Raw genomic sequence first — 15,046 nt, 5'->3', positions numbered from 1 at the left:
GAGAGTTCCATATTACCCCTCCCCACTCCCCATGGACGGCCCCCCCACTATCAACATTCCCCACCAGCGTTGCAAAACTGATGAACAATGACACATCATTATCAACCAGAACTCATTGTTTCTTTTTCTTTTTTTTAAAGATTTTATTTATTTATCTGACAGAGAGAGAGACAGCGAGAGCAGGAACACAAGCAGGGGGAGTAGGAGAGGGAGAAGCAGGCCTCCCGCTGAGCAGGGAGCCTGATGCGGGGCTCGATCCCAGGACCCTGGGATCATGACCTGAGCCGAAGGCAGACGCTCAACGACTGAGCCACCCAGGCGCCCCAGAGCTCATTGTTTCTATTCAGGTTTACTCTTAGTGTTCTACATTTTATGACTCGGACAACCATATCTATAAGTGTCTATAAGTGGTATAGTATCAAACAGAATAGCAATGCTGCTCCCAAAGATGCCTGTGCTCTATTTGTCCCTCCTTCCCTCCAGCCCCTGGCAATCATTAATCTTGCTGCTGTCTCCGTAGTTTTTCCTCCTCCGGAATGCCAGCCAGAATGCCAGAATTCCATTCTTAGATGGAATCAAACAGTTATATGCCTTTTCAGACTGGCTTCTTTCCCTTTACTAAGGGAAAGGGACCATGCATTCATGATCCATCCATGTCTTTTCATGGCTTGATAGCTCATTTCTTTTATCACTGAATAATATTCCATTGTATAGAGGTACCACAGTTTATATAATCAGAAATGAGAGACATCATAACTGATACCACAAAATCTGAAGGCTCATTAAGAGACTACTATGAACAACTGCATACCAACAAACTGGTAACCTAAAAGAAATGGATTAATTCCTAGAAACATACAACTTGTCATTACGGAATCATGAAGAAATAGAATCTGAACTGACCAATAACAAACAAGGAGAGTAAATCAGTAATTTAAAAACTCCCAAAAAAGACAAGCCCAGGGTCAGGTGGTTTCCCTGGTGAATCCTACCAAACATTTAAAGAAGGAAAATTAATGTTAATCCTTCTTAAACGCTTCCAAAAAAATTGAAGAGGACAGAATACTCCCAAACTCATTTTATGAGGCCAGCACTACCCTGATACCAAAGACAGATATGGACACTACAAAGAAAAAAACTATAGGCCTATATCCCTAATCAATATAAATTCCAACATCCTCAACAAAATACAAACCAAATTCAACATCACATTAAAAGGATCATACACCATGATCAAGTGGAATTTATCCCTGAGACATAAGGATGGTTCAACATTTGCAAATTAATAACAAATACAACACACTAATAGAATGAAAAAATCATATGATCACCTCAATAGATGCATAAAAAGCATTTAACAAAATTTTAGCATCCTTCCATGATAAAACTCTCAACATCCTAGAAGAAAACATAGGCAGTAAGTTCCTTGCCATTGGTTTTGGTGATAAGTTTTTGGATGTGACACCAAAATAAAGGCAATAAAGGTAAGTAAGTGGGAGTACATCAAATAAAAAAGCTTCACACAGCAAAGGAAACTACTAGCAAAGTGAAAAGGCGAGCTATAGAATGAAAGAAAATATTTGCAAATCATGTATCTAATAAGGGATTAATATCCAAACTATATAAAAAAACTTTTACAATTCAATAGCAGAAAAATAAACAATCCAATTAAAAAATGGGCAAAGGAACTGAACAGACCTTTTTCCAAAGAAGACATACAGATGGCTAACGGGTACATGAAAAGATGCTCATATCACTAATCATCAGAGAAATGAAAACCAAAATCACAATGAGACGTCACCTCATACCTATTAGGATGGCTACTGTCAAAAAGGGAAGAAATTATAAGTATTATGGATACTTGGAGAAAGGGGATGGATAAAGGTGGACCAAAGGATGGAGAAAGGATATGGAGAAAGGGACCCTTGTGCACTATTGGTGGAAATGTAAATTGTGCAGCAACTATGGAAAAGAGTATGGATGTTCCTCAAAAAATTAAAAATAGAATATGAGGGGCATCTGGGTGGCTCAGTCAGTTAAGCGTCGGTCTTCGGCTCAGGTCATGATCCCAGGGTCCTGGGATCAAGCCCCACATCGGGCTCCCTGCTCCGCGGGAAGCCTGCTTCTCCCTCTCCCACTCTCCCTGCTTGTGTTCCCTCTCTCACTGTGTCTCTCTCTGTCAAATAAATAAATAAAATCTTTTAAAAAAATAGAATATGATCCAGCAATCCCACTTTTGGGTATATATCCAAAATAAGTGAAATCAGGATCTTGAAGAGACATCTGCACTCCCATGTTCACTGTAGTATCATTTGCAATAGTCATGACATGGAAACAATCTACATGTCCTTTAATGGATGAATGGGTAAAAAAGAAATGGATATATGTGTACACACACATACATATTCATACACACAAAATATTATTCACCCATGAAACAGAAGGAAATCCTTCCATTTGCAACATGGATGAACCCTGATGGCATCATGCTAAGTGAAATAAATCAGACAGAGAAAGACAAATACTGTCTGATCTCACTTATGTGTATGTATAATCTTAAAAAGCCAAAATCATAGAGGCAGTAGAATGCTGGTTGCCAGGGGCTAGATAATGGAAGAAATGGGGAGATGTTGGTTGAAGGATCTAAACTTCCAGTTAAAAGATGAGTAAGTTCTGGGAATCTAATGTATAGCACAGCAACTAAATTAACAATACTATGTGTAGGCATGGAAGTTGAATAAGAGAGTAGATCTTAATAGTCCCCCCCATCTCCTACCCACCCCGCACAAAGGTAACTATGTTAAGTAATGAATGTGTTAACTAACCTTATTGTAGTAACGGTTTTACAACACATTATGTGTATCAAATTATCACACTGTATACTTTAAACTTATACAATGTTATATGAAATTTTATCTCCATAAAGATAAATAAACACAAAAATTAAAATTAAAATGGAACTGTGTGTGTTTCTGCATTGTTATTTTCCACATCAGTGTTGCTCAAAGTAGGCTGTCTTCAAACTGCTTCTTGTACATCCAACCCAAGGTAAGAAATCCTTGCCAGAATACAAATGAACTCATTATTTGCTTCCTTGAGAAAGATTTCCTGTGAATAGTGCTAGCTGAACTAACACGGTGTCTCATGATGTTGATTTATATTCAGTAGCTCATCAGCATGAACAGTTAACAAGCATTTCTCAGACTGGCACTGGTCCACGGACCACAGGTAGCACTAATCAGCATTTTTATATATTACCCATTAGATTTTGACTTCCTTTCCCACACTATACTGAAACCAACTTCTTAAAGAACATTTTTCTGCATCCTCCTCAGTCTTCTACAGAATATATCAATCCTTGAAATTCCTTTCTTTTCTGGCTTTGGTTAAAATGTACATGTTGATTATCTTTATATATCTTTGACTCTTCCTTTTCTGTCCCCGTGGCCATATGCTCATTCTCTTTCTGCCACTTGAGTAAAGGCATCCTTTAGATTCTAACTACAGATATATTTTTTTTCTGTATTTTTCTGTATTTTTTCTGCTCTTTTCCCTCCTGATATGCAATCTCCTATATCCCCAAGGTCTCAACCTTCACCTCTTATGCAGAAGCTGCAGTGGTGATGTTTTTTGTATCCCTTGCAACATCCAGCACAAACATTTTTGCATATAGTAGATACTCGGTAAATGCCTATGGAATTGAGAAAGTAGTGAATTATGTGTAGCATTTGCCACTATTATCAAGCACAGAGTTAATTTGTTCTTACCGTATTAGAGAAGCACATTGATTTGCTAAGTAGCAATAGTTACTGTATTGAAAATATTAAATAAAATTAAATATTGAACACTAAGTGAAGTTGAAGAAAATTAAAATGGAAATGGTTAAAATATTTAAAATAAAAAATATTAGAGGCAAGTAATTTTATAGTTGCGTGGAGCAAAATTAATTTATTATCAGGAAAGGAATATAGCAGAAATACAATAATCTTAATATTGGATTTTTTACCTTTTTCTATTGTCAAAAATTCATTGTTTCAAAATTCAATCAAATAGTGAAAATAGATAGCTAACCCTGCAAATTATCTTCTTAATGGTTTTGCTATCAAAACTCAAAAAAGGAAATACACATTTAAAAAACATCGTATATCTGAATCCCTTTCCCATATTCTTCTTAATCTACCCATTAGTCTTAAACTTCTTTCAGCTCCCCACCCTCCCTTACAAGGGGTCTTCACAATATTTGCAAAGCTGATAAAACCTCATTCTTTAGCCACACTTTTTAATTCCTAACAGACACTGCTCTACTTTTTACTAATTTTTATAAATAGATTTTATAAAATTAAATATTAAAACAAGTACTCATTTGATGGAAAACAATGATCGGTTTACCATAGAACGCATAACTCAAATGTACTATAATAATGATGTTCTGGTGCCTCTGTGACTGACGCATGAAATACATGTTAGGGAAAGGAAAGAACACAGCTGTGTGCAAATATGCAAGAATTAGCAATGCTGCTGTTTCACCATAAACACCCAGCAACCGCAGAACTCAGTAGTGCTTGTTCAACCCCAAAGAAATTAATCACGGGACAGGCCAGTGTAAAACGGACTATGGAAAATATTGAACATCATGGGATTTAATTTTCGTGACATTCATGCACCAATTAAATAACGGCAGAGTAACGCTTTACTCTTTAGGACAGCAGTAGTGATTTATATGCTTATAGTAACTATGATAAAGATAAACTAAAAATAATTACTATATGTATGGAAGGATTTGGAGGTTATTTTTCTAGTATTTGTAGTCACTTCTTTTCTGCAGAGGATGGGTAATTGTAAGTAGCCCCCAGCTAAAATTTAATTTTTAGGGCTGTACTGATCAGACTGTGACAATATTCCTGTAAACAAAATGAGTGAATCGAAATTACAGCATGGTGCCCCGTGCCTGCTCAGAATGTGTACGGAAGAAAGCCCTGGCAGGGTGACTGAATGAAAGACAAAAACTGTTTAAGAGTCGTTTAACATTCACACAGTACCTGAGGGCTTACAAAGGACACTTATTTTTATTCTTAATTTTATTTTTTTAAGCCCAAAGATCATGTCCTGGAAGCCTACAGGGGGCTTCCAGAAGGAATGGGAGCCGAAGAGCAGGCTAGGGATAAAGGCAGGAGGCTGCAGGCTCGATGGCTGGCACCAAAATAGCTGCCAATGTTATGCTGCTGTTTATTCTTAATGTTTGATAAACACAATATGTCTCATATAGAATTTCTGAGAAACAGGAATGTTAATGGAGCGCCTATAAAACCACCAAACAGGAAACCGGAGGAGCCCAACATTGATCTCATGTATATGTTTTAAGGTCAGCAGTGCGATGACCTTCAAGTCCCGACAGGACACCCCTAGGAAAGAAGACAAACGAATGTGTTAAACAGATAGCATGTCATTGGGGTTCTTGGGGCGGGGGGCGGATTCCGAGGAAGGGATTGTTGAGGCCCCGCCCACAAGACACAGCAAGAAACCGAGCCAATCAGACTGCAACAGCGGAGAAAGACTATACAGGGTCTGTGGGGCGCCAGGCACTACAGCAGGTGCTGGGATGCAATGATCAGAAAAGCAAAAAACATTGGTCCTGGCTCTGCCCTCCAGGGGGAATTTCAAGTGCTCACACTCTGCGTTCCCGCTTAGACAGCTTCCTTCAAAACGCCTTGCGGCTGCTCTTTTCCCAACACCTTCCATGCCTTGGGGCTGTGGCGGGTGTGGGCCCCTTACTCCCGCGATCCCTGATCTTCCAGCCAGGGGCCTCCCTCGTTCCTGAGTCTTTCCTCTCCCTCACTCCCCCCATCGCACCGGCCCCGCGGATTCTGCCTCCTGCATCCCATCCATTCTTACCTCCTGCAAACCACTCCTCACACACACATCCTCTTCTCTCCCCCATCTGCTCCCTCATCCCCTCTTACTTAACCACTCTTCATGCCCTTGGTGTCCATTATTTCAATCTGAGCCTCCTTTTCTTTGTTTTTAAAATGGAGATGATAATGATAATACCCATCTTACAGGTTTCTTTAGAAGATAAAATGGTTGATACACAGTAAGCACTCAGAATAACTGCCTGTAGCACAGTAAATACTCAGTTAATAGTAGTTATGATTATTGTTCTTATCGACTGAGAATGCCAGAGAGAGGAAGAGGGATAAAAACAAGGCTCAAGCCCCCAAACATCATCCTAAACCTCTAATACCAATTACATACAATGTAGTTTCTTGCTCATTTGTCTGTATCTCCTACGAGACAACGAATTCATTCTGTCTAGAAAATAGTAGGAAGGTAACAAATGCTTATTGAATTTCAGAAACATTTATTTCTAACTCTGTATCATATACTCACTTAATAGCTTCTTATGCCATTTTAATCAAATACTAACTGGATACTTTGATTATAAAAATACATGGAACATAGATTTTTTTTTAAATCATGACTTTATCCTCTTCTCTCAAAACTAAAAAAAATTACATAGGCAGAGCATGCTCAGGCTCTAATGGAAAATGATGCTCAAATATTTAACTTTCCAAAATGTCATATTTGAATCACTTTACCATCACATATGCAAAGCTATGTTAGACAGTCAAGACATCTGCTTCCTTGGCCAGAAAGTGTAGGCGTTCATGAAGATTGAAGCTAGAGATAGCAAATGTTAAAACAACAGCCTCCAGAAGCTGCAGGGTGGCCCACAGCCCAGGGCTGCCCACACTGGAGCCCTGCGACTTCCGTGTCCCCAGTCAGAGGGGTTGCCTTAGGTAGGAAGGTAAGGGGCTGCCTCCTCCCACCTCTCACACTCTAGATCACAAGGCCCTAATTTTTCCTGTGACCTCTGGTGCAGCACCTTCCCCATTCAACTTTGTTCAATAGCACTTTGGTGGACTTGACTAGTCTTCACCCAACCACAGGCCCTCTCAAAGAAGTTCTTCATGAAAGAGGCTGCAACACATGATACGTAATCTTTAATTCCTTTTAAAAGAATTCTCCAGCTTTGAGATACAATTGACATCAACACTGTGTCAGTTTAAGGTAAACAACATGATGATTTAATACACACATATATTGCAAAATGATTACCACAATAAGGTTAGTTAGCACATCCATCACCTCACATAGTTACCTTTTCCTGTATGTATGATGAGTGTGCATGCGCATGCACATGTGTGGTAAGGATTTCTAAGATCTACTCTTTTAGCAACTTTCAAGTCCATGATACAATATTGTTAACTATAGTCACCATGCTGTAATTAGGTCCCCAGAGCATATTCATCTCATAACTGGAAACGTACATCCTCTGCCCACATATCCCCCATTTCACCCACTCCCCAGCCCCTGGCAAATACCATTCTACCCTCTGTTTCTATAAGTGGGGTCATACAGTATTTGTCTTTCTCTGTCTGATTTACTTCACTTAGCATAATGCTCTCATGGTTCATCCATGTTGTTACAAATAATAGGATTTCCTTCTTTCTTATGGGTAACACACACACACACACACAGACTACATTTCCTTTATTCATCTGTGGACAGACACTTATGCTGTTTCCATATCTTGCCTATCGTGAATAATGCTGCAAAGAACATGGGAGATATCCCTTCAAGATCCTGATTTCATTTCCTTTCAATATATAACCAGATGTGGGGTTATTGGATCATATAGTAATTCTATTTTTTAATTTTTTGAGGAACCTCCATATCATTTTCTGTAGTAGCTGCACTAATTTACATTCCTACTAGCAGTGTGGAAGGGTTCCCTTTTCTCCACGTCTTCATCAACACTTGTTATTTCTTGTCTTGGTAATAGTCATCCTAACAGGAATGAGGTGATATGTCATTGTGGTTTTGACTTGTATTTCCCTGATGATTAGTGATGTTGAGCTTATTGCTGTTCATGCTCATGTACCTGTGGGCCATTTGTATATCTTCTTTGGAAAAATGTCTATTCAGATCCTTTGCCCACTTCTTAATCACAGTATTTATTTTGGGTTTGTTTGGTTGTTTTTTGTTTTGTTTTGTTTTTGTTTTTGGTTTTTTTGCTATTGAGTTGCATGAGTTCCTTATATATTTCAGCTATTAATGCCTTAACAGATAGCTGTGTAACTATTTTCTCCCATTCCACAGGCTGTCCTTTCATTCTGTTGATCTTTAATTCCTTGAGAAAGACAAGTTACAGTTTTAAGGTTTCAGAAAAGGGGGACGCTGAATATGAATTTAGGGAGGTGGCAGAGGGTGGACTGGATAAGCCTTCATGAAAAACTTCACACTTGTTAGTTTTGATAAACCTTGGAAGATGGACAGAGTAAACTAAGGTGAGTAGGAGGCTAGGGCAGAAAGAATGCTCATTAGCAAGGCCAAGAAGTGGAAAGACCCTCAGGTGCAATGGAGTATATCTGGAGAACAGTCTGCTGCAACCTCAAATGAACAGATGGGGGAACAAAGATGAAGATGGATGATAATGACACAGCATGAAGGCACACTCCACTCTGGGAGTCTGGCAAATGTGCACGTGAGGAGCTCTGGAGGATCTGAGCAGGGGACTGAAAGCTAACCACGCAGTCATTTGCACAATAGTTTGCAAAGGGACACCAGTAGAGGAGAAAAGTTAGATGGCTACTGGAATGTTCTAAGTAAGAAGGAAGGAGGTGTCAGATTCAGAAAATGAAAAGATGGGAAAAGATAGAACAAAAAGTTATTCTGACCCATCAAAAGGTGAGCAAGGCTGCAACCTGGTGAACCCAAAAAGATAAACTGTTATCTCTTCCCCCAAGTAGCTAGGCAGAGCATGACCAGGACTCTCAGTTTAGTGCAAGGAATGAAACAGCTAATGTTTATTGAAAGTCTACTGTGTGTCAGAGACAGTGCTTAGTGCATTATATACTTTATCTCATTTAAGTCTCTACGTCAAGCCATTCTGAGAGTTGTGCTTTATGATCACCAATTTATAGCTGAAAAAACACAGATTCACAGAAGTAAGATGACTCACCTATGCTTAGAGAATAGAGAGTAAAGAGGATTAATAACCAAGAGCTATTAATTAGAATAGCACCTATTTGCTGGACACTGGGGAGCAATGGCCAACGGAGAGACCATCCCTGCTGCTATATTCAAACACAGACCTGATTCGTAAGCTCTTCCCTTTCTTCTTTCTGCCCCTGCTTCCACTCATAAAAGAAGTCCCTGGTCTGAATTGGTTAATAGCATTTGACTATTGCCACGTTGTGCTTACACTGCAGATACTAAGGCTAATTTTTATTTTTTAAAAATCATGATTACTTGGCTGAAAAATGTTTTCATTTTTTCTTTTAAAATGTTGATAATCACAGGAAGCTACAGTACTTTGTGCTCAACTGCTTGTTATTTATATTTTAAGCAAGAAAAGCTCGTACCAACTCTCAGATCGACGTAAAGAAGCAGTTCACATCAAAACTCAGGCCTTCTCACTCTTGCAGTACTACCTTTCCTGAATCAAAACAATTTTGATTCAAAATAATCTGCCAGATGTCAAAGTACAAAGTGCCAAAGTCTAATTTATAGGAAGGTACTTAATTAACTTGAACAGATTATACTAGAAAGAAAAATCCATCAATAATTTGCATATTTTTTATATTCAAGATATTAAGAATTGAAATGTACATGGAATTCTATGACAATTAGAAAACATTCCCTCATCCACTTAATAAATATTTATTGAGCACTAAGCCTGAAGCAACATTATAAGCACTGTGAGAGATACAGAAATTACTAAAGCAGGATACTGTTTTGAGGTGTTTCAGTGTGGTAGAGCGTAAGACACAAGGAAAACAAACATAATTCTAGTTTAGGGCATGTGGTTGTTGGAAGACAATCCTCCATGGGTCTCTTGCATTTTTGCACATATTGTGAGTGAGGCACTGACTGTCCTTTGTTCTGAACTCTCTTTTCAAGGATATTTCTATAGCAAACAGCTCTGGAAGACAGAGTGGTATCTCCCTTAGGAGTAAAGGGCAGTTTTGCTTACAATCCTGAAAGATACAGTGTCTCTTTACAGAGCAAAGGGTAGGCATGCTTACAGACTAGTATAATAATGTGTCCCTCCAGAAGAAAAAACAGACATGTTTCCTAACCATTATTAAAGATTTGGGTTTCCTGAACTCAACGATCCTCTCTGGTAAGGCAGTCCATTTTGTGTGCGGTAATGGAAGCTGGCCCTCTTCATGTCACCTATGGGAACAGAGGCTCAGGGAATAGGTGCAAATAAGCTGAGACTCACAGACTGCTGTTGCTATGAGTCATAAACTGTCCTTTGTCTCTGACTTTGGAGTCTCATGTCTTCTACCCACATCTATGAAACTGTGTTAGGCTAACTTGCTGGCTTGCAAGTAGGATAAAATCTCAGTCTTGACAGTTCTTGACAGCAGGGGGTTGCAAAAATGGCAACAAATTCATTCCCTTTCTGCATCTCTGCCCTTTGGTATACCCTCTTATGCTGACTCTGGGCTTGGCCATGTAACTTCCTTGGCCAATGGGACATCAGAAAACATGACACAAATAGAAGACTGAAAAGTACCTATCCATTGAGGCTTACGCTCTTGCTGGCTGTTTTTAGAATTTCACAATTCTAGGCTAGCCTTAATCCCAAACAGGCTAGCCTGTTTGTGTGAAATATGTGCCCAGTGTCCCCTACCACCTCCAAGAGCCTCACAATCACCAGACATGTGAACAAGGCCAATTCATGTCATCCAGCCTCCAGCCAACAGTCCAGTTAACTGCTGGAGTGAGAATGGATCCAGCATTGATCAGTAGGGCTGACCGACCAGAGGGAACTGTTCAGCTTCTAGGTTTTGAAGTGGTTCGTTATGCAACACAAACTAACAAAAGGGCAGAGGACAAGGGAAAAACTACTTCTAGTACAATACCTATATTACAAATGCCACAGGGCTCAGTGTATGTCTGGTTAAATATTGTAACTCCAGCACTCAACACTGTGCATAGAAAAGAGCTAAAAGTGCCCACTGTTCCAGCTTTGTTTTGGTTTCTGCATCTGAACACTTACGACAAAAGTCACTTAATTTTCACCTCACAGGCAGGTTGTGAGCTTACAGGGACTGTGTATGAATCTAGCAGGGCACACAGTGCAAGGGAAAAAGCAGAATTCTGTCCTCCAGGAAACATGCTCCTGTGTGTGAAAAGCAGCTCTTCCACCTAATATCTGGCAGTCAATGGGTGGGTCATTTAAACATATTGCACTTCAGAGGCGCCTGGGTGGCCCCATCGGTTAAGCGTCTGCCTTCGGCTCAGGTCGTGATCCCAAGGCCCTGGGATGGAGCCCCGAGTCCAGGTTCCCTGATCAGTGGGGAGTCTGCTTCTCCCTCTCTCTCTGCCTGCCGCTCTCCCTGCTTGTGCTCTCTCTCTCAGTCAAGTAAATGGATAAAATCTTAAAAAAACATATTGCACTTCAGTTTCCTTATCTGCATCATGGGAATAATAAAGCTTTCTTCACGAGCTTTGTAACACAGGTGTTAAAAAGGAGGCCCTCTCTGAGTATCGGGGCATTATGGTAGAAGAGATGAAAGCCTGGGAATAGCAGTAAACACTGTTAAAAGCCAACAAGTGACAAGCACTTACTCACACGCTTTCTCTCTCACATAACACACATGCACAAAATCAAACCATTTCCCAAAGTTAAATTAAAAAGCTAACTGGCAGAGACCTAAGAGGAGAGAAGCTAAGTAACAACAGGACTATATTATGGTCTATAGGAAAACAAAACTTAGTATATTATATTATTATATAATTTGCCTGTGTTGTATAGAACAACCCAAAGTATGTTGTTTGAAAGCCCCCTGAATAATATAACCTTTCTGGAAGATGAATGCCCGACAACGTGTGAGTGTATAAAACGTAACATTATACTAATGCACCTAAAAGGTCACTTTTCAGATATTCTGCTTCATTTCTGCAGTTGAGAATTAAATCCCTACTTTTTATTTATAGACATTTTAACTACTTCGCTCTTGATCCTCTACAGTACTAGGTTTCATCATATTTAAAACACTTTAAAAAAAAAAAGACATTCTTTTATGATTTGGCATCTTCGAAAATTCTGTTTAACTGCTGGTTGGCAATTGAGTGCAGTTGATATTGTCTCTTAGACATTAAAACCAAGATTATTATTGGAATTATACAAATCAAACCAACAAATTACTCATGGGCCTAAGTTGGTTTTCTGTAGCATTTTGAGACCTTGGTAAGGGAAATTTAAAAAACAAATCACAATTTCTATTCTCATTTATATGAAATATGTATGCAAAGTTCTTTTTCTACCACTTAAATCATAGGAAGTACTAAATAAATGGCATTTAGTTATGGTTTAGCTATTGTTAGCTATAACCATACTGTATATTTTAATCTTTAAAAAAGCAATAAACATGCAAAGACATGAATGGAACTAGAGAGTACAATGCTAAGTGAAATAAGTCAGTCAGAGAAAGACAAATACCATATGATTTCACTCATATGGGGAACATAAGAAATAAAACAAATGATCATGGGGTGGGGGGGAAGAGAGAGAGACAAGCCAAGAAACAGACTCTTAACTATAGAGAACAAAGGTACTGGTCACCAGAGGGGAGGTGGGTGGGGGGTTGGGTGAAATAGATGATGGGGATTAAGGAGCGCACTTGTGATGAGCACCAGCTGTTGTATGAAAGTGTTGAATCACTAGATTGTATGCCTGAAACTAATATTAAACTGTATGCTAACTACAGTGGACTTAAAATGAAATAAAATAAAGCCACAAACATATCACCATATCTCATTAACCACTGACAATCAAGCTCTAAAGTTCTACTAAACAAGACCACATGCCTTCAGCAACACACACTTATCAACCATAAAAGGCCATTAGGCCAATTGTATCTCTATCTCTGGAGCAAATAGTTGGAAAGATTAAGACAAGAACATGCACAGAAAACAAAAAATCAGAAACACTACATATATATATATTTTTTTAAAGATTTTATTTATTTATTTGAGAGAGAGAGAATGAGAGACAGCACGAGAGGGAAGAGGGCAGAGGGAGAAGCAGACCCCCTGCTGAGCAGGGAGCCCGATGCGGGACTCGATCCCGGGACTCCAGGATCATGACCTGAGCCGAAGGCAGTCGCTTAACCAACTGAGCCACCCAGGCGCCCAGAAACACTACATATATTAATGGACGTTTTAAATTTTAACAAATTGTTTTACAGATTGTTCTTCTGATCCTGAATCCAGAAACATCCTCTTCCCCAGTTCACACCCCCATCATGGGGCACTCCAATGCCACACTGCATTACCATGGGATGGTATCAAACACCCCTCAGCTCAGATGCGAAGTCTGCTCTCCACTGGAGGGACATCCAGGTGGCCAGACCCGGGAGGATCCCACCAGAATCCCAATCTCATTCTGCCCCAGAAAGGCCCCCAATATTCACAGGTCTGGGGCCTGCCATCAAACGGACTGGTGGTTGCATGCCACTTCGGGAAACTTTGTCATCCTCTGTGTATGGATATCTTTACAGAAACAAACACACTACCCCAGCTTACCCGGAAATAGTCGCTGCATGCTGCCAGGACTGCCTTGTGAGCATGGAATTTCTGTTCCTCGGCAATCAGGGTGATATCGCAGAGGATGCCGTCACTTCTCTGCTGATTCAGCGCTGCCAAGACACTATCATTGTGAGATTCCGAGTGGCAGAGCCTCTGGCCTGTCAGCATTTCTTGAATACTACGAAAGAGAGCAATCACATCAACACTCTTCCTCTCACCAGCCCCTGCCACCCCCGGGCGAGCTCACCCCTCCAGCACCAGTGTGGGTGGTGCAGATCCCAGCTCGCTACAGGAACGGGACATTCTTGTTCCCACTTCCTTCTCTCTACTCCTCTCTTGCCCTCCTTTTCTCTAATTCTCTCTTTTCCTCACCCCCTCAGGTGTCTTTCTCTTTCCTACTAGTGCTTCTCTTTCTGAATTTGTGTTTTGGTGTGTGTCCATCTGTGTCTGTGTATTGGCCCATGTCTGTAAGTCTGTGAGCTTCTGCTTCTGGGCCTCCATCCCCTCAATACATATACATCTCTGAGGGCAGAGCTTTCTCTGGATGTGTATCTGGATGTGTGTACCTATGTGACTCTCTCTTCTCTGTGACCCCCCTCCCTAACTCTCTAATCCCTTCTCTAGCTTTGTACCACCCGTGTGGGGTTAGTGCAAGCTCAGAACCTCATCACCATCATGTACTGATCTAGCACAGAATCGTCGGGACCTACGAGACTCATTAGAGATAAAGGAAGTTTCCAAGTCTCCCCACAGGTCACAATACTACATTAATACATAAAACAATACTGAGTAAATGTTGGTTAGAGAAAAAAGGGCTGCCACTGACCATTCTGTGTAAAAGGCAATTAATTAAACCACGGCATGGGCGCCTGGGTGGCTCAGTCGGTTAAGCGACTGCCTTCGGCTCAGGTCATGATCCCAGGGTCCTGGGATCGAGTCCCACATCAGGCTCCCTGCTCTGCAGGGAGCCTGCTTCTCCCTCTCCCACTCCCCTTGCTTGTGTTCCCTCTCTCGCTGTGTCCCTCCGTCAAATAAATAAATAAAATCTTTAAAAAAAAAAAAAAACCACGGCAGATGATTACTAAACTTGGGAAATTATGTATCACGGGAGAACATCCAAAGAAATGTCATGGTAAACGAAAAAAATCTAAGGCTGATAAAAAAACCGAAATCTTGCCATTTGCAACGATGTGGATGGAACTAGAGGGTATTATGCTAAGCGAAATAAGTCAATCAGAGAAAGACATGTATCATATGATCTCACTGATATGAGGAATTCTTAGTCTCAGGAAACAAACTGAGGGTTGCTGGAGTGGTGGGGGGTGGGAGGGATGGGGTGGCTGGGTGATAGACATTGGGGAGGGTATGTGCTATGGTGAGCGCTGTGAATTGTGTAAGACTGTTGAATCACAGACCTGTACCTCTGAAACAAATAATACAT

At 40.3% G+C, this 15,046-nt stretch overlaps 1 protein-coding gene across 5 annotated transcripts in view; it reads right to left on the bottom strand.

The window, feature by feature from the left end:
* The window catches only part of KLHL32 (kelch like family member 32), a 161,874-nt gene that overhangs the window by 139,144 nt on the left and 7,684 nt on the right, over nt 1–15,046 (bottom strand). For all 5 annotated transcript variants that reach the window (XR_014147818.1, XM_081828680.1, XM_081828681.1 and 2 more), the window contains exon 2: nt 13,603–13,783. Coding sequence is in view for 4 of the 5 variants with exons in the window: in XM_081828680.1 (XP_081684806.1) it covers nt 13,603–13,783 (181 nt within the window). In the remaining variant the exon portion in view is untranslated. The remainder of the gene's footprint in view (nt 1–13,602; nt 13,784–15,046) is intronic.

Source organism: Leptonychotes weddellii, chromosome 8 (assembly GCF_054177405.1).
Source record: "Leptonychotes weddellii isolate Sample4059 chromosome 8, ASM5417740v2, whole genome shotgun sequence".
Lineage (NCBI taxonomy): Eukaryota > Metazoa > Chordata > Mammalia > Carnivora > Phocidae > Leptonychotes > Leptonychotes weddellii.
This window is presented reverse-complemented; position numbering and strand designations above follow the sequence as displayed.